Source organism: Vulpes vulpes, chromosome 9 (genome assembly GCF_048418805.1).
Source record: "Vulpes vulpes isolate BD-2025 chromosome 9, VulVul3, whole genome shotgun sequence".
Taxonomy (NCBI): domain Eukaryota; kingdom Metazoa; phylum Chordata; class Mammalia; order Carnivora; family Canidae; genus Vulpes; species Vulpes vulpes.
Genome location: NC_132788.1, coordinates 86,276,567 through 86,295,868, shown reverse-complemented (window position 1 = coordinate 86,295,868; position 19,302 = coordinate 86,276,567). Strand labels below are relative to the sequence as shown.

At 41.4% G+C, this 19,302-nt stretch overlaps 1 protein-coding gene and 1 pseudogene across 2 annotated transcripts in view; one reads left to right on the top strand and one right to left on the bottom strand.

The window, feature by feature from the left end:
• Positions 1–2,992: 2,992 nt before the first annotated feature.
• On the bottom strand, positions 2,993–3,721 carry LOC112913244 (14-3-3 protein zeta/delta pseudogene; annotated as a pseudogene).
• Positions 3,722–17,447: 13,726 nt separating this feature from the next.
• APPL1 (adaptor protein, phosphotyrosine interacting with PH domain and leucine zipper 1) overlaps positions 17,448–19,302 on the top strand; it is a 36,259-nt gene continuing 34,404 nt past the window's right edge. Inside the window, exon 1 of one of the 2 annotated variants that reach the window (XM_072720680.1) lies at positions 17,448–17,667. In XM_072720680.1, the coding sequence (XP_072576781.1) occupies positions 17,614–17,667 (54 nt within the window). In that variant the 5' untranslated portion in view covers positions 17,448–17,613. The remainder of the gene's footprint in view (positions 17,668–19,302) is intronic. The other variant, XM_072720679.1, reaches the window with a different exon arrangement.

Sequence of the window (19,302 nt, the reverse complement as noted above, 5' to 3'; positions counted from 1 at the left end):
GGCAATGCAAATACTGTAGGTTTACAGTTGTTGTTTAATGTGCTAAGTTTTTTTTATAAACTACCTATGTATCACCCAATGTAATCCACAATTAGAAGACATTTTGACATTCTGTAACTAAAATTTAATGAGAAGGGAATTTGTTTTAAAAATTGGAGCTTGAGATGCCTGGGTGGCTCAGCGGTTAGGAGTCTGCCTTCTGCTCCGGGTGTGATCCTGGAGTCCAGGAATCAAGTCCCTCATCCGGCTCCCTGCATGGAGCCTGCTTCTCCCTCTGCCTGTGTCTCTGCCTCTCTCTCTCTTTCTCTCTATCTCATGAATAAATAAATAAAACCTTAAAAAAAATCTGAGCTTATTAAATAAATAAATAAGTAAAATATCAGAGTTTAATGTGCATGGAAACTAATATAACATTGTATATCAATTCTGCTTAAATAAGAAAAATTTTTTTAAAGATTTATTTATTTATTCATTCAGAGAGAGCGAGAGAGAGGCAGAGACACAGGCAGAGGGAGAAGCAGGCTCCACGCAGGGAGCCCGATGTGGGACTCGATCCCGGGTCTCCAGGATCACACCCCCGGCTGCAGGCGGCGCCAAACCGCTGCGCCACCGGGGCTGCCCTAAATAAGAAAAATTAAAAATTAAATTAAAATTAAAAATCTGAGTTTAGAACTCCTGAGTCATCTTGAACAGTTCACAGCTCTGGCACTTTGTCATTCCTAGGGCCCCATCTGCCACTGTTATTTGAGACACATAGTATCTTTTCCAGAATCAGGAGACTTGAGAGGTTTCATACACATTTCTCTCTCTCCCATTACAGTGCCCATCACACAAGAGATATTAAATAAATGCTAGCTGAATAAGCTCACTTAATTTATAACATTTAAAAAACATCTCAGCCTTTGTTTTTCTCAAATCTCAAGAGTATAGTTTCTTATTTTTACATTTTGAATTCAGTTAAAATTATTTTCAGTATAGTGCCTTGCACATATCACACTCTATTTTTTAAAGATTTACTTATTCTATTTATTTGAGAAAGAAGGGGGGGGCAGAGGGAGAAATAATCTCAAGCAGACTCCCTGCTGAGCTCATGCCCTTGATTTTAAATTTTTTATATGAAATCACCTGAACAAAATGTATTTTTATTTAAAAAATTTTTTTAAAGATTTTATTTATTTTTTTCATGAGAGACCCAGAGAAAGAGGCAGAGACATAGGCAGAGGGAGAAGCAGGCTCAATGCAGGAAGCCTGATGTGGGACTTGATCCTAGGACTCCGGGATCACACCCTAAACCAAAGGTAGCTGCTCAACCGCTGAGCCACCCAGGTGTCCCGTATTTTTATTTTTAAAGGATTCATTGAAGGGGTGCCTGGGTGGCTCAGTCAATTAAGCATCTGCCTTCAGCTCAAGTTATGATCCCAGAGTCCTGGGATCAAGCCCCTCATTGGGCTCCCTGCTCAGCAGAGAGTCTGCTTTTCCCTCTGCCCCTCCACACCCCCAGCTCATGCTCTCTCTCTCACTCACTCTCAAATAAAATCTTTTAAAAAATTAAAAATAAAATATTCATTCAATATAACAGTACATAGAGCAAGATATGATTATCTCCTTCAATTCTTCCCCATATTTACTTCCCAACCTAGTATTTGCTACCATTACCAACAGTTTATGCTTCTCCTTCCTACCTTTTTTGAAGTGCTTGATATCATAGGCAGATGCGCACACACATTTTTATCCACATGGAGTCAGACGTATATGTTGCTCTACAGTGGGTCTTCTCTACATGGACATGACACTGTATCAGTACCTATAGCTCTACCTCACCCTTCAATAGCTGCTTGACACTACATCAGGTGGATGAACCATAATTTATTGAATTATATTTCTGATAATGGGCACTTAGGGTTGTCTCCAACTTTTTTTTCCATTCATAAAACTTTTATTCCACTTACATGAACTTAATACATGTGTTCTTAACAATTATGCTTGGATTGTTCATGAAAATTTCATAAGACATTAAACAAAGCTAGCCATCATCTCAAGTTATTTCTTTGTTCACTATTTTTACAGCACATGCATGTTAGGCAAGTATCAAAAAAAAATCACAAAAGCAAAAAACCAAACCAAACCAACAACAAAAAAAGTTAAATACATGGAATTTTTGTTTTGCTGCTATGCTTGATAAAGTAATGGATAAAGTGAGAAGGGATGGATACTTTATCCATAAAGTAATGGATATCAAGCAATTCCTTTTTACTGCATCTTTACTTGTACATTTGTTCTTAGGTTGCCTAAAACATTTAAATACAAATAAAAGAGTGTAGCAAAAATAATGACAGCAAACAGCAGGTAACTTTACAAATAATGGAATGTGAACCATTTCTGCCCTTATCCAGAGTAAACTGGGTCACAACTAAAGGAACACTTCTGCAACTGTAGTCAAAGGTGTGCACATTGAGAATGAGTATTCCACAGATACTCATGGATATTACTCATGTAATATCTACGGGATACCCATTTCTACCACAGCCTTGTAAGTGTTCCAAACCTTAAAGTACCCACAATAACTACACCTGTATCTGGAACCAATTATCCCTTTTATTCCCCACCAGGAAAAACCAATATGTAGGCAGTTTTCTTTGCTTAGACATGGAAGCAGTTTTAACACTGGCCCTTGTGAAGCCACAATGTACCAAAAGTACTATGCCAAACATTTATAACTAGTATAAAAATTCCACATCCCCATATTGGCCACCTCAAGATGAAAACATACAACTCCCTAAATGTTAACTGGCTCTACTCGCCTAATATTCAACATGAAAACCATATGGGAAATATAGAAACTCAAATAGAAGTAACATAACCTGTCATAAATCGTAAACAAAAAATGATTTGTGGGACAGCATGAATGACAAATGGTCTACTGTATAAATTTTAGAATGAGGCAGACAAAAGTTGGAAGGCCGGTTAATTTTCCCCTCCTTCTCCTGCTTCAGCTTCGTCTCTTTGGGTGTCCGATATCTACAATGTCAAGTTGTCTCTCAGTAATTGCATTATTAGCGTGCTGTCTTTGTTTGACTCTTCACTTAATGTATCAAGTTCAGCAATGGCTTCATCAAAAGCTGTCTTTGCAAGAGAGCAGGTTTTCTCCGGTGAGTTAAGAATTTCGTAATAGAAAACAGAGAAGTTAAGGGCCAGACCCAATCTGATAGGATGTGTTGGTTGCATTTCCTTTTTGCTGATTTCAAAAGCTTCTTGGTATGCTTGTTGTGACTGATCCACAATCCCTTTCTTGTCATCACCAGCAGCAACTTTGGCCAAGTAACAGTGGTAGTCTCCTCTCATTTTCAAATAGAAGACTTTGCTCTCTGCTTGTGAAGCACTGGGGATCAAAAACCTTTTCAAGAGAGACAGTACATCATTGCAGATATCTCTTAGCTCAGTCTCAATTTTCTCTCTGTATTCTCGAGCCATCTGCTGTTTTTTCTCAGCACCTTCCGTCTTTTGCTTAATACTTGAGACCACCCTCCAAGATGACCTACGAGCTCCTACAACATTTTTATAAGCAACTGAGAGAAGATTCCTCTCCTCATTGGATAATTCAGCTCCTTGCTCAGTTACGGACATCATGCAGGCTGCCATGTCATCATATCGCTCAGCCTGCTTGGCCAGTCTGGCCTTCTGCATCAGCTCATTTTTATCCATGACTGGATGTTCTGTGTCTGGAGTGGGTGGTGGCGGACGGACAGGGGCTCAGCAGTCTCCGTCTCCAACTTTTTAAACTACAATAAATATTTTGGCAGCGAATACCCCGTACATACATTTTAGCGTACATGCAGGAGTATTTCCATGAAAAATTTCTTTGAAGGGTATATTATTTTGGGGGGGAAGCTGTCATATTTCCTTCTAGGAAATCTTTACCAATGAATACTCCCACTCAGTCTAGTCCTTGTCCTTCTGTTCTCCCCAGATTGACAGTGGAAACAAGAAAGCTCTGAGCTAGCCTAAATTAGATTCAGGCTATCCCCACACACAATATTCAAAGATGAAACAGTTTTGGATTTAGGCCTACACTTTAGTGCCACTTAATCTAATCATTGCAAATTAAATGAGAGTTGTTGGTTAACCTGAAGACCTGATTGTTACTTATAACACTGTTTCTGGAGCATGAATGTTATGGTTCTTATTAACTAAAACAAACAACAAACAACCTTTTGAATCACAACATTTGTTAAACTCCAGCATACATCAAGGGTACACTAGGTAGCCAGGAGCTGAAATGGTTTCTGTCTTCAAGAAACTGATGGCTAAGGGATCCCTGGGTGGCGCAGTGGTTTGGCGCCTGCCTTTGGCCCAGGGCGCGATCCTGGAGACCCGGGATCGAATCCCACGTTGGCTCCCGGTGCATGGAGCCTGCTTCTGTCTCTGTCTCTCTCTCTCTCTGTAATGACTATCATAAATAAATGAAAATTAAAAAAAAAAAGAAACTGATGGCTAAGAAGATAGTAATTAACTTTGTTAAGTGAGACACTGTGCTTATGGTTCTGTAAAAAAAAAAACCTTGTAGAAAAGATTCTACTTTAGTATTTATAAGTAAAATTTCAAGATGTCTGTTTTGCTTACAATACTTCAGGAAAATAAGAAAACAGAAAATTAGGGCAAGTGTTGCAAAATGTTAAGTTTTGGTTTGGAGTGATGGGTATATGCAAATTTATTATGTCTAATGAATAAAGATAAAATAATGTGGATTCATTATTCTCTCTACTGTTTTTTTTTAAGTTTTATTTTTTTTTAAGTAGTCGTCTCTCCACCCAATGTGGGGCTTGAACTCAACTCTCTCCACCCAATGTGGGGCTTGAACTCAACTCTGAGATCAAGAGTTGCATGCTCTACTGACTGAGCCAGCCAGGTTCCTCTCTCTCTCCTTTTGTAAACATAAATAATAAAATTCTTAGTCTTCGAGGAACACCAATATATAAATACAAAATATAAGAATATAATAAAGGTATACATACAAGAGCTTATGAAAGCAGAAAAGGGCCCAAATCTGTTTGGGTGAGATTGACCAGGACTGAGAATGGGTAAGAGCCCAACTCTCGTATCAAACTACCTGGGTTCAAATTCCAGGACCTTCTCTTTTTAGCTGTGTGACCTTAGGCATGTAACTTAGTCTCTTTGTGCTCACTTTCCTCTATAATAAAATGTGGATAATTATAGTACCTAATTGATGATTAAATGAGATAATTTGTGAAGCCCTTGGAATAGTGCCTGATACACAGTAAACATTAAACTGTTCGCTAGAATTTATTACCATTGTCAATGTTATTACGAAGGATTTTCAGAAATGTTTTGAGGCAGAGATGTTTCAAGAAAAGCAACATAACTTAAGGCCAATCAGGTGTAGGTGTGTGTGTATGTGTGTGTGTGTGTGTGTGTGTGTGTGTGTTAGGGGAGGTGGAGGGAGAAGTAAATGTGATGCCCATATTTCTAGCTTAAGTGAAGAGTTGGATAATGACATCATTAACTAAGAAGGGAAGACAGATGAAGGAGAGTTTCTAACCTGGAAATTGTATTTCTAATCTTATAAACAAATGAGCAAGTATATAGCAAACTGAATTATCTCAGAATTGAAATATAGTTCTCAGAATGAGAAGGTAAAATACTAATGACAATTGGCAGCAGAAATGTAAAGTGATAAACATTCTAAAAATAATAAACATTCTAAAACACTTGGTGATGCAGTCGGTTAAGCATCCTACTCCTGATTTTGGCTTAGGTCATGATCTTGGGGTCATGGGATTGATCTTGGGGTAGTGGGCTCAGTGCAGATTTTGCTTGAGATTCTCTGTCCCTCTGCCTCTGCCCCACCCAACCTGTGCTCGCATGTACTCTCTCTCTCAAATATATAAATAAATCTTTTTTAAAAAATAAAATAAAAATACTTGAGGGGCTAACTTTATCAATAACTTTAAATAGTTATTGTTATATACCTCACTCATGTAACCTAAATAAGTGAGATCATTTTAGTACTAGAAGATACCTGGAAATAATATTATTTCAGAGTGGAATTGCCTTAAAATAAATATATATTTCTCAAAGGTTATAATCAAATAAGGTAGCTGTCATGGAGTACCTGAGAATTCTTGGAGGTGTTTGGGTCCGCATTAAAGGAGATACACTTTGTGGGACAGGGGCAGAAAAGAGCAAAAATGATCCCTGGAATCCTTTACTTTCAAAGCCTCAAAGTCTTATCCCTCAATCTCTTCTATAGCCATGACATCTATTTACTTAATAATCTCTCTTTAGAATTTAAACAGTTTTTAAGGAAAAAGTAATTTATTAATGTATCATGTCACTGATCCATTCATGATTATAACTATTACCAGTTTTCATTTTCATTTTTAACATTTTCTATTTAATTTTGGAACAATCTCAAATGTACAGAAAAGTTGCAAGTACAGTACAAACTTTTTTCTCTCCAATCACTTGAAGCAGTTGCTGTTCTGATACTTCATTATCACCCCTGCATACTTCAGTGTGTTTTTCCTGCAAGCAAGGACATTCTCCTATACACTCACAGGAAGAGCATCTAAGTCAGGAAATTAATATTGATTTATCACTATCATCTAACCATCAAACTCCATTCAGGTTTCATCATTGTCCCAAATAGCATCCTTTACAGTAAAAGGATATAGCTCAGAATCATATATTGCCTTCAGTTGTGACTCTTTAGTCTCAGCCAATTAGCAACAGATGTTCAGTATTTCCTTGATTTTTCATGACTTGGACACTTTTGAAGATTACCGTCAGCTACTTTGTGGAACATCCTTCACTTAAGGTTTGTTTGATGTTTCCTCATGATTAGATTCAAGTTAAGCATCTTTGGCAGGAAGTCACAGAAATGATGCTATGTTCTTTTCATTATTTGCTATCAGATAGCACATGACTTTTATTTGTCCCATTACTAGTGATGTTTAACTCTGAGCATTTGACTAAGATGCTTCCTCACTATAAAGTTATTCTTTCCCCCTTTATAATCCAATATTTTGTGTGTGTGGGGGGGTACTTTATACCTATGTAAATATTCTATTTTTTACGAACTTTTTATTTATTCATTTATTTCTATCAGGATGGATTCATTTTATTTAATGAGTTACAATTTTTTAAAAGATTTTATTTATTTCAGAAAGACAGAGAGAGAGAGCACAAGCATGAGCAGGGGATGGAACAGAGGGAGAAGCTGACTCCTCGCTGAGTGGAGAGCCTGAGAGGGAAGCAGGCTCTATTTCAGGACCCCAGGATCATGACCTGAGCCAAAGGCAGATGCTCAACCAACTGAGCCACCCAGGTGTCCCTAATGAGTTATAATTTCATTATTCATCATGATGGGGAAAGTTACCCTGAGTTTCCCTGTTGATGGCTGCTGACTGATTAGGAAGGCGATTACTGAAGTTTGGAGGGGCTGTGGCAATTTCTTAAATAAGACAATGAAGGGGGCATCTGGGTGGCTCAGTCAAGCCATCTGCCTTTGGCTCAGGACCTGATTCCAGGGTCCTGGGATGGAGCCCTACGTTGGGCTCCCTGCTTAGCTTCTCCTTCACTGTCTGCCTGTCACTTTGCCTACTTGTGCTCTCAGTCTCTCTTTCTCTGTCAAATAAATAAACAAAATCTTAAAAAAAAAAAAAAAAAAAAAAGACAGTGAGGTTTCCCTAGCAACTGACTATTCCTTTCACCTGAACATGTAGAGGCCATTGTAGGGGTTATTAACTGACCCAATTTCAGTATTGTTGTGTGTCAAGGAATAGTAGAGGGATATTGGTGAACAGGGGTTTGTAGAATAATCAGAACACACACAAACTTCATGGATTAAGTTTGCCATCTTATATAGGTTCCTGGCACCTCAGAATAATTACAATAATAACATCAAAGATCACTGATCACAGATCACCATAGCGAATATGATAATAAATATAATAATGAAAAAGGCTTGAAATATTGTGACAATTACCAAAATAGAACACGGAGACATGAAGTGAGTCAATGCTGTTGAAAAGATGGCACCAGTAGACTTGTTTGATGCAAGATTGCCACAAACCTTCAATTAGTGTAAAAAAAAAAATGCCGTCTCTGAGAAGCACAATAAAACAAAGCACAAAAAACACAAAGTATGCACGTAATTCCAAACTAGCACCATAGAGTTCATTCTATTTCCTTTTCCGTATTTGTAATTCCTTTCTCTGACAGTGAGAAACCTGGTTTCTGTGATCCTCAATATATATTCAGTTATTTGATATATTCCCCCTATGTAACCAAACTTCCATTGTTACCACCCTCTCTCTGAAGAGATGTCCTGGGACACCTGGGTGGCTCAGTGGTTTGAGCGTCTGCCTTTGGTTCAGGTCAGGAACCTGGGGTCCTAAGATAGAGTCCCACATCGGGGTCCCAGTAGGAAGCCTGCCTCTCTCTCTGTGTCTTTCATGAATAAATAAATAAAATCTTTAAAAAAAGAGAGAGATGCCCTATTCCCTCATGTGAGCTCTGACATCTCATGCATGCCAGGCTGCCTTCCTACATAGAAGCCTTCCTTACCCCACTAAAGCACCTGTAGTCTGTTCTACGTACTTCCTCAAACACAAAACCCCTTCTCTCCCTGCTTGGGTTCTGACCCTCCACATTTACCTACTCTCTATATGGGTGCTCTCTTCAGCCCACTCAGGCTCTGAGACTCTACACTAAGCTGCCCTTCTTCATAGATATTCCCCTTACTCCTTGCTTTCTGAAATCCTGCACCAGGCTCCCAACCTACATAAAAGTCTTCCTTGTCGTACCTGGACTCCAGAACTGCCCTCTCACACAGATGCTCTCCTCACCTGATGTTTCCTCCTGCATCTTTTCCCTAGTTGCCTCTCCACCAAAGTAGCCTCTGTATCCCTCCTGTGCTCTAACACCCACCTATGAAGACATCCTCTTCATCTTACACTGGCTCTGACACCCCACATGAAGGTAACCCTTTGTGGGGGTCCCTCCTTACCTTGATTGGACTCCCATCCCATGTTCTGGGCCCTTGGGGCTCACCAATCTTGCCCAGACTCCTACTTCATTTGGCCCCACCAAATGGCATGAGGACTGAATTATTCAGGAAGGGAAGAGGAAAAAATCATACAACTGTTTTTACGTGAACTCATTGTCTTCCATTATTAAGACATTGCTTTTGACCCTGTATACAGGATGTGATTTAGCTAAATTACTGATGTAATTTTTCCTTTTAATCACAGTATTTCAAAAAAATATGGAGTTTATTATTAAAGGCCGCAAGGCTTTATGTGAACTAGTCTCCTCTTCCTCCCTCTTCCCCCTCGGACTGTCTCCCCAGGCTGTTCCTTTCTGCCACCCTGGTCTCTATGAAATTCTTTTTTTCATTTGTATTAAGTATAGTTGACATACAATGTTATGTTCTTTTCAGGTGTAAAACACATGATTTCACAATTCTATACATTATGCAATGCTCATCACACTAGGTGTAGTGACCATCTGTCACCAAAGTAATTGCGATATTATTGACTATATTCTTTATGCTGTACTTTTCATCTCTGTGACTTATTTTATAACCAGAAGTTTGCATCTTTTAATCTCCTTCACCTATTTCTCCCATCTCCCAACCCTTCTCCCTTCTGACAACTTTCAGTTCATTCTCTGTGTTTATGAGTCTATTTCTGGGTTTTGTTTTTTTGTTTGTTTTAGATTCTACATATAAGTGAAATCATATGGTTTTGGTCTTTATTTTTTCACTTAGCATAATACCTTTTCAGTCAACCTGTATTGTCACAAATGGCAAGATCTCACTCTTTTTTATGGCTTATTCTTTTTTATACATTGTATATGTATATAATGTATCTTCTTTATCAATTCATCTATCAATGGACACTTAGGTTGCTTCCCTATCATGAGTATTGTAAATAATACTGCAGTGAACATAGGGGTGCATATATATATCTTTTTTAATTAGTGTTATTTTCTTTGATATCTTTCTTAGATATCTTAGATAGCTATCTTAGGTATCTTTCTTACATATCCAGTAGTGTGATTACTGGATCATATAGTATTTCTTTTTTTTTTAATTTTTTTAAAGATTTTATTTATTGATTCATGATAGACAAAGAGAGAGAGAGAGAGAGAGAGAGAGAGGCAGAGACACAGGCAGAGGGAGAAGCAGGCTCCATGCAGGGAGCCCAACGCGGGACTTGATCCCGGGACTCCGGGTCCACGCCCCGGGCCGAAGGCAGGCACTTAAACTGCTGAGCCACCCAGGCTGCCCACATACAGTATTTCTAATTTTAATTTTTTGAGGAACCCCCATACTGTTCTCTGTAGTGGTTGCACCAATTTACATCTCTACCAACAGTACATGAAGGTTCTCTTTTCTCTACATCCTCACCAACACTTGGTATTTCTTTCTTTTTCTTTCTTTCTTCTTTCTTTCTTTTCTTTCTTTCTTTTAAGATTTTATTTATTTGAGAGAGAGAGAGAGAGCATGAGCTGGGGGAGAGGCTTAGGGAGAAGCAGACTCCCCGCTGAGGAGGGAGCCCAACTCAGGACTCAATCCCAGGACCTGGAGATCTCAACCTGAGCCAAAGGCAGACACTTAACCCACTGAGTCACCCAGGCACCCCATTCTTTTCTTTTCTTTTCTTTTTTCATTCTTATCTTTTTGATACTAGTCATTCTGACAGGTGTGAGATGATATCTCATTGTGGTTTTGATTTGTATTTCACCAATGATTAGAGATATTGAGCATCTTTTCGCGTGTCTGTTGGCCAGTAATGTCTTCTACAGCGAAGTAAAAAGTTTTGCACAGCAAAGGAAACCAGCATCAAAACAAAAAGGCAACCTACTGCATGGGAGAAGATATCTGCAAATGATTTCTCTGTGATGGGGTTAATATCCAAAAAATATAAAGAATTTATACAACCTAACACCCCCAAAACCCAAATAGTCCAATTAAAAAATGGGCAGAGGACCTAAATAGACATTTTTCCAAAGAAGATACACAGATGGCCAACAGATACATGAAAAGATGCTTTATGCAATTCTTAAAAGAGTCTGGGACACTCCTGGCTTAGGGCTGAGGGCCTCTGCCTTGGTGGTTCCTCTTTCTGGAACACTTTTTCCCCAGATGTCCCCATCACTTACTCCAGTGACACCTTCAAGTTTCTGTTTAGATCTCACCTCAATAAAGTCTACTCCGATGAGCCTGTTTATTTTTATTTTTAAAGATTTTATTTATTTATTCATGAGAGACACACAGAGAGAGAGGCAGAGACATAGGCAGAGAGAGACATAGGCTCCCCACAGAGAGCCCGATGCGGACTCGATCCCCAGATGGCAGGAACATGCCCTGAGCCAAAGGCAGATGCTCAACTGCTGAGCCACCTAGTCGTCCCTGATGAGCCTGTTTAAAATTGGAACTGCCTCCAAGCCTATTTTCCCTGTTCTATTTTTTCACAGACTTATTGCTTTTTAATATACTATGCTCCTATTTATTATGTTTGGTTTTTTTGGTCTGCCTTTCTCCCCAACATTCCCAATAAACTTTAGTTCCACAAAGGCTGGGATTTTTTAATATTTTGTTCATTACCTAATAAATATTTGTTGAATGAAGACAGCCATTTCCTGAAGCAGTGTGAATCCTAAAACTAAATTCAGAGCACCATCTAGTGTTCTTGGAAGGAGGAGCTTGCTATTTAACCCTGAGACTCTTGCATTATTAGCCATGGGAAAAACAATACTGGTTTAATCAATTTGCACTTATTCTATTTTTTACTGCCCTCTGTGGTTCTGTGAAAATTAAAATGTTTATAATGATTAAACAGTCATGGGATATATTAACCTCTCTAAGAGTAATCTCATCTCCACTGACTTACCTGTTGCTCCTTGAATTCCTCAGGGTTAAAAGTATTCTAAGCCGCCTGATGTCTTTTAGTCTTAGGGCATCTCTCCTTGCCCACTTCCAAAAAACAAAACAAAACAAAACCAGAAAAAAACCAAAACACAAAAACAAGGTAATAATAACCTTTGGTTTTTTTTTGGTACCTATACCATTTCTCCAGAACAATCACAATATATATTTGTTGATTTAAAAGTATTTGTTTTGGCCTCAAAAGCCCCTAAATCAAAGTGATTTCAAACACTAGCAAGGGTGATAATACTGTTTAAAATAGTATCAGGATTCTGTAGGATAATGAGCACAGTCTTCTGATTTAGAAAATATTGGTTTCTTTAGATATGATAAAGAGGAAAAATGAAGAAAAGGAAAGCTGTTTTAAAAGCATTAGAGAATAGGGCAGCCCCAGTGGCACAGCACTGCCTGCAGCCCAGAGTGTGATCCTGGAGACCAGGGATGGAGTCCCACATCCGGCTCCCTGCATGGAGCCTGCTTCTCCGTCTGCCTGTGTCTCTGCCTCTCTCTCTCTCTGTGGCTCTATGAATAAATAAATAAAATCTTTTTTTTTTAAGTTAAAAAATAATAAAAGCATTAGAGAATAAATAAAAGCATTAAAGGAGAGCACCTGGGTGGCTCAGTTGGTTAAGGTCATGATCCCAGGGTTCTAGAATCAGGCTCCGTGTCAGGCTCCCTGCTCAGCAGGGGAGTCTGCTTCTGCCCCTCCCCCCACTCATGCTCTCTCTCTTTCTCTCTCTCTCTCTCTCTCTCAAATAAATAAAATCTTAAAAAAATAAATAAAAGCATTAAAGGGGCAGGGCTTTTGGGTAGCTCAGTTTGTTAAAAGCACCTGACTCCCGATTTTGGCTCAGGTCATGATCTCAGGGTTGTGAGATGGAGCCCTGAGTAGAGCTCCATGCTCAGCTGGGAGTCTGCTTCTCTCTCTCTGTCTCTCTCTCTCTCTCCCTCAAAGCTTGCTCCTCCCTGCTCACAAGCTCTCTCTCTCAAATAAATAAATGAATCTTAAAAAAAAAATAAGGCATTAAAACATTTAATATTTAGGGCACCTGCTGGCTCTGTGAGAAGAACATATGACTCTGGGGTGTGAGTTCAAGCCCCATGTTGGATGTAGAGATTACTTATATAAGTAAATAAACTTTTAATGGTAATTAATGAAAAGTAGAAAAGTAGAAAAAAATAAAAGTAGTTGGTCCTTGCTGCTTATCCAGCTCAGAACTTTTGATTTTACCTTCCAATTGCCCAAAGCTTTCCCCAACTCTACCACTGGTTCTAATGTTTCAAAGTAGATAGAAGAGACTCAAGTTCCCAAGATACCAATTACTATACTCATTTCTTGAATTGGATTCATTTCAGCTGGATGTTAGAAAACAACTGGGGATCCCTGGGTAGCTCAGCGGTTTGGCGCCTGCCTTTGGCCCAGGGCGCGGTCCTGGAGTCCCGGGATTGAGTCCCGCGTCGGGCTCCTGGCATGGAGCCTGTTTCTCCCTCCTCCTGTGTCTCTGCCTCTCTCTCTATCATAAATAAATCTTAAAAAAAAAAGAAAACAACTGAATTATCTATTAAATGAGTCGCATTAAGGAGTGATCAGGTAAATCCAGAATTATTTGCACTATACATTATGAATATGAATTCCTCTATTTCAGATTAAGGGAATTCTTAAGGGTATACTTGTGAGCAGGAGGATTCCCAAGCTCTTTCAGGCGATTCTAGAAATGGTGTCCCTCTCACCATCCTCAGCTGGAACCAAAAGCCCTTTTCCTAAATGTTTACATGATTCTGTAAATTTTCTAAAAAATAAGCTTATTTAGGAAAAAACTGGTTATTCTCCTTTTTAAGACAATTTTATTTATTTACTTTATTGTTTTTTTAGAGGAAACAAGAGGGAGAGGAAGAGAGAATCATAAGCAGGCTCAATGACTAGCACCAAGCCCCACAGGGGGCTTCACCTCACGGCCCTGAGATCATGACCTGAGCGGAAATCAAGAGTTGGACACTTAAAAAAAAAAAATAGAGTTGGACACTTAGCTGAGTGAGCCACCCAGGCACCCCAGGATTTTATTTTTAAGTAATCGCTATACCCAATATGGGGCTTGAACTCAAAATCCTGAGATTAAGAGTTATATGCTCTACTGATGGAGCCAGCCAGGTGCCCCTGCTTATTCTCCATTTTGGAGAGAGACTTTTAACATGTGGTTTGAAGATTGTCTTTGGACTTATCTGGGCAGATTCCCAGCCCCACCTCTGACCAGCTGCATTAGAATCTTCCAGCTGAGCTCAGTAATCTGTACCCTAACAACTTCCCTGAGATAACTTTTGCATGTGGGTGAGTTTGATAACCACTGACCTATGGAGATAATTTTGAAAAGTAAAGCTCCAGCATCATTCAAGTTGTTGGGTTCTTTCCTATTACAGACCACAGACCAGAACTTCAAGGAGTGTCATGTAAAAACCTAATTATAAGAAGATCAAATATAATTTTAGGAGGCTAATAATTAACAAATCTATTTACAAGATTATATGTCCTTTTGTTGTAAATTATATGGAAACATCTCAATGAATTATATGTGTGAAACATCTCAAAGGATTCTTTAGTGGGTGTTGTTTAATCCTGCCTTTCCTTTCATAAAATTAACCAGCTGTCCAAATTTTTTCTATCCTACCCACAGTAGCCCCCCAGGCATTTTCTGAGATAGCCTCATTTCCTGTATAAAAGGAACTGAGCTTGGTCAACTGTACAAAATGTAGGCTGATTGAAGTGGTTACCAAAGGACACTGAATTCTTTAGCTTTAGAAATGTTTTAAAAAGGGCAGCTCTGGTGGCACAGCAGTTTAGCGCCGCCTACAGCCTGGGGTGTGATCCCGGAGACCTGGGATCAAGTCCCACATCAGGCAGATCAAGTCCCACATCAGGCAGATCAAGTCCCACATCGGGCTCCCTGCATGGAGCCTGCTTCTCCCTCTGCCTGTGTCTCTGCCTCCCTCTCTCTCTCTCTCTGAATAAATAAGTAAAATATTAAAAAAAGAAATGTTTTAAAATATAGTAAATACAATCATCTTTTTGGATGAAGAGAGTATATAGTAGATTAAGGGAAGAGGATTCAAAAAGAAGGCCTGGTAAGATTCTTTCTGGTTTTATTATTTGACTAAGCTGCCTCTCCGTCTAACTGAATATCAACTTGTTTTTATTTGTTTCATTTTTTTAAGGTTCCTCCAAGACTGTTTCATTTTTAATTGCCTAAACCTGGCAAGAATTCCTTGCCAATCCCTGATGGCTGCTTGAGAATCCTTTACAAAAATACAGTCAAGATGCGCATCAATACAAATAAGGGAAACCACTTAACTTGATGATAATACACTACCCAGATAACTCAGATACCTAACCGAATTTTTCATTGAATTGTTTGGCCAAATTAACTGGCTAAACCCCTCAGTTACAACATATAATTATTCTTCTTTCTTACACTTGTTTTTACTTGTTACTTACTCTTGATTCTTATCAATTGCTACAACCTTCTTCATTTATAAGCTCAATCACAGTTCAACCAAGAGGGTCACTTGCCTTGAAAAACCTTTCTTCTTTAGAGCCAGGTTGCATGCCACTGTGCTGACAGGATAGAAAACAAATATCAAAGGAAAGAGTTGGAATCTGTACAATGCTGAGAACTTTAAAGCAGTTCAGAACCAGTAACACTAAGAACTGATTCCAAACCACCTTTCAAAAACTAAAAATCTCTTCCTGAGGGTGAATAGTTGATAAACAATATAAGGGGAAAACCCTTATTTAAAGCTTATGACACGAAGGATAATTCTGTGAAACAATGTTGCAATCTACTTGGTAAAACTTTTAAAACTAGATTTTATCTTTTAAGAGATCATGGGAAAAAATCTAGCATTTCAGTTTAAAATCCATAACTTCCGTTCCTGTTCCCATATTTGGGTTTGTTCTGCTATATCTGGATCTATTCCAGTGTGTCTGTGGAACCAGACAACTAATAATCTTTACTCAGCATTTCTTTCTTTCTTTTCTTTTTAAAGACTTTATTTATTCATGAGAGACAGAGACCCAGGCAGAGGGAGGAGAAGCGGCCTCCACCCAGGAGCCTGATGCGGGACTTGATCGGGAACTCCGGGATCACGTCCTCAGCTGAAGGCAGACGCTCAACTACTGAGCCACCCAGGCGTCCCTTTACTCAGCATTTCTTATGGAATGGATTGATTGGATTAATGGCTAGAGTTTTATTTATTTTGAAGATTTTGGATTTTTTTTTTTTTTAATCTCTACACCCAATGTGGGACTCAAACCCACAGCCCGGATATTGGGAATTGCATGCTTTAGGAACAGAGCCAGCCAGGTGTTCCTAACGGCTAGAATTTTACAAGACACTTATGATTTTGCCATTTTCTTTGCATACTGATGAAAACTTCTTGCGACTCTACAGAGAAATACATGAGGCAGTTGTGAGGTTGGGGAAGAAGGACAAAGAACCGGGAATTCTAACCCAGACCAGGTTTTGCAATCAGAGCTTCACTCTTCTTTACTGTAAAATTAGAGGCTGAAGAAGCTATTGAAAACTTCTTAAACAACTTTTTGATCTAACAGATATGCCTATCAGTTACCCACATAATTAACCAGTGTCTGCTAAACTTTAAAAGATGTTTTCTGGGCAGCCCGGGTGGCTCAGCGCTTTAGCGCCTGCCTTCGGCCCAGGGCGTGATCCTGGAGACCCAGGATGGGGCCTGCTTCTCCCTCTGCCTGTGTCTCTGCCAATCTCTCTCTCTCTCTGTGTGTGTGTCTTTCATGAATGGATGAATAAAATTTAAAAAAAAAATCGACTTAAAAAATAATAAAAAAAATAAAAGATGTTTTTGTCTGTGATTTATAACAACTACTGAAGTCTGAATTGAGGCACCATAGCCCTTCCAGGCCAGGTAAGAATCGATGAATTGATAATAAAGTCCCATGTTTTTAACTGAATATATGGATATCCAAGTGCCCGGAAAAATAACTGCGAGTCTACCGTCCATAAATTTACTGGGAAGCCTGCTAGTGACCCAGCTTGGGGTCCCACAGCCGGCTGAGCTGGCCAGCACCAAGTGGCCGGGAGGGTGGGGGCGGGGAGCAGACTGGATGCTGCGGGCAGGGTTGCGAAGGTTATAATTGGAGCAAGGAAGGCCCCCGGCAGTAGGGCCTCTTCCGTGGTCTCTGATGAAATGTCGCAGGAGGAGTAAAGACACCCCAAACTCCCCGGGGTGGTGGTCCTCAGACGAGGCTCTGGTTCGCTGAAAGGCGAGAGACGGTCCCCCACAATTTCCATCAACAGGCGCGCGCAGGGCGGACGGTCGCAGCGAGCAGGCAGCGCCCCCCGCGAGGCCGCCGCTCACCACAGCACCCAGAGCCGCGAAGGAACCTCCGGGCTAGCCCCGCCGCGCTGACGGGCGTCGCTGCGAGCCAATGGGCGCGCTGGGAGGTGGGGCAGGGCGGCCGAGGGGGCGGGATTTCCCGCGCGGCCGCTCGGCGCCTGGCGAGAGCGGCGCGGGCGGCGACGGCGGCCGCGCCTGCGAGAGAGGGCGGGTCGGGGTCAGCTGCTGCAGGCGGGCGGGCGCGGCGAGCTGTGGGCGGCTGCCGTGTCTCCTGCCGCCGCCCTCCGTCCGCCACGATGCCGGGAATCGACAAGCTGCCCATCGAGGAGACGCTGGAGGACAGCCCGCAGGTGAGGCGCGGGCGGCGGCGGGAGGCGAGGGAAAGAGCAGGGCGGGCCGACCCCAGGCCTGGCGCCGCGGCGGCCGCAGGTGCCCGCCCCGGCCCAGGTGGGCGCCGCCGTCCAGTGTCCCCGCCCGTCGCGGGCCGCGCCCCGGGTCGCCGCGGCCCGGCCGCCAGCCCGAGGCCCGCGTGGGCCTGCGCCGCTGGGCCGAGAGAGCCACCCGCGAGGTCTGGGACGTCGGCGGGCGGCGGCCGAAGCTCCGCCGCCCGCGCTCGTGGGCCCGGCCGTCACGTACGTTCGCGGGGGCTCCCTTGTATTTGACGAAAGGAGCGTTTTCATCGCCGTCATCTGAGGTCGTAAATTCCAATCCTGGGATCTCCTCGGAGGAAATGCAGAAGGAGGAAAAAAAATAAAAAAATAAAACAACACCCCCACACCCCACCCCCTCACCCCCTGAGACTTATTCCACGACCCCTGAGCAAGCCCTTAGGGAAGGAAATGGATAGTGTTCCTTCAGGAGTTGCGGGAACGCTGCTGATTTACCCGCGTGGAGGGTCCTCGGCGAAGCCCGTCCTGTGCCTCGGAGCCTCCCCGCGGACCGTGTCCCGCGTCGTGGCCGCGGCTGTGGCCGCTGTCACTCGAGCTGTGCACGGCTGGTGACGGACGGCGCCTTCGCGGCGGCACGACCAACTGCTGCGCGGAACGGTGCAGACTTGGTCCTTAATAAACTCATCAAAATAAAAGCCCCGTGTTTTGTGCTCGGGATGGGGGTGGGAGGGGTAATGCTAATGCGGTTGCTGGCGCCCCGAGACGGTCCAGGGAAACCTAGCAATTTGTTAACGTGTTAGATATTGAAGAACGAAATGAATTACGTTTAAAATTACATGTTGGTAGGGCGCTGTAGCTTGCGTTGGGAGACCTCATCCTCAAAGCCTGTCTCCTACACAAGTGATTTAAGCGATTTAGGACCATGTTGCTGGTTGGCCACCTCTGAAATGGTGTGCATTCAGAACGACCATTGCATACATTTCACGCGTGTCTTGACGGTTTAATATGGCCCCAAAAGATGAGGAAGTAGGGGCTAGGTCCCCCTGGCCTGTGTGACACGTCTGCTGTGACTTTGTGCCAATTGTCATTGGGCTCTGATTGTGGAATTGATTTCTTTTTCCCCATGCCGAAAGTTATCTTCACAGGCCAGTTGTTTGCTGGTAATGTACTCTTATCAGCCTAAACTGACACAGAGAGAAACCCGCATCTTGGTTTATCTTGACTGCCAGAATAGCTAGTTCAAGTTCTTTTTTTTTTTTTTTTTTGCTAGTTCAAATTCTTATTGATATCTGAAGTATAAAGTTAGGAGATGTATTTGTTTCAGATGTTTTGTAAAGGTTTTGTGGTACGTGTTGGTCAGGTGCACTTTGTCATCTTTTATTATGTAAGGCTCAACAGGTTGCTGTACCTTTTCTTACCTGGCCTGGTTTTTATAGCCCATAAATCTTACACGCAGGCCACAATGGGTGTCCTTGCCACGACTTGTGAGGAGGATAAAATGTGACTCATCTAATTTCTTAAACTTTTCACACAGTTTACAAATTGAGCATTCTTTTTTTTTTTTAATTAAGTATGTGCCATATTAGTATCAGTTTT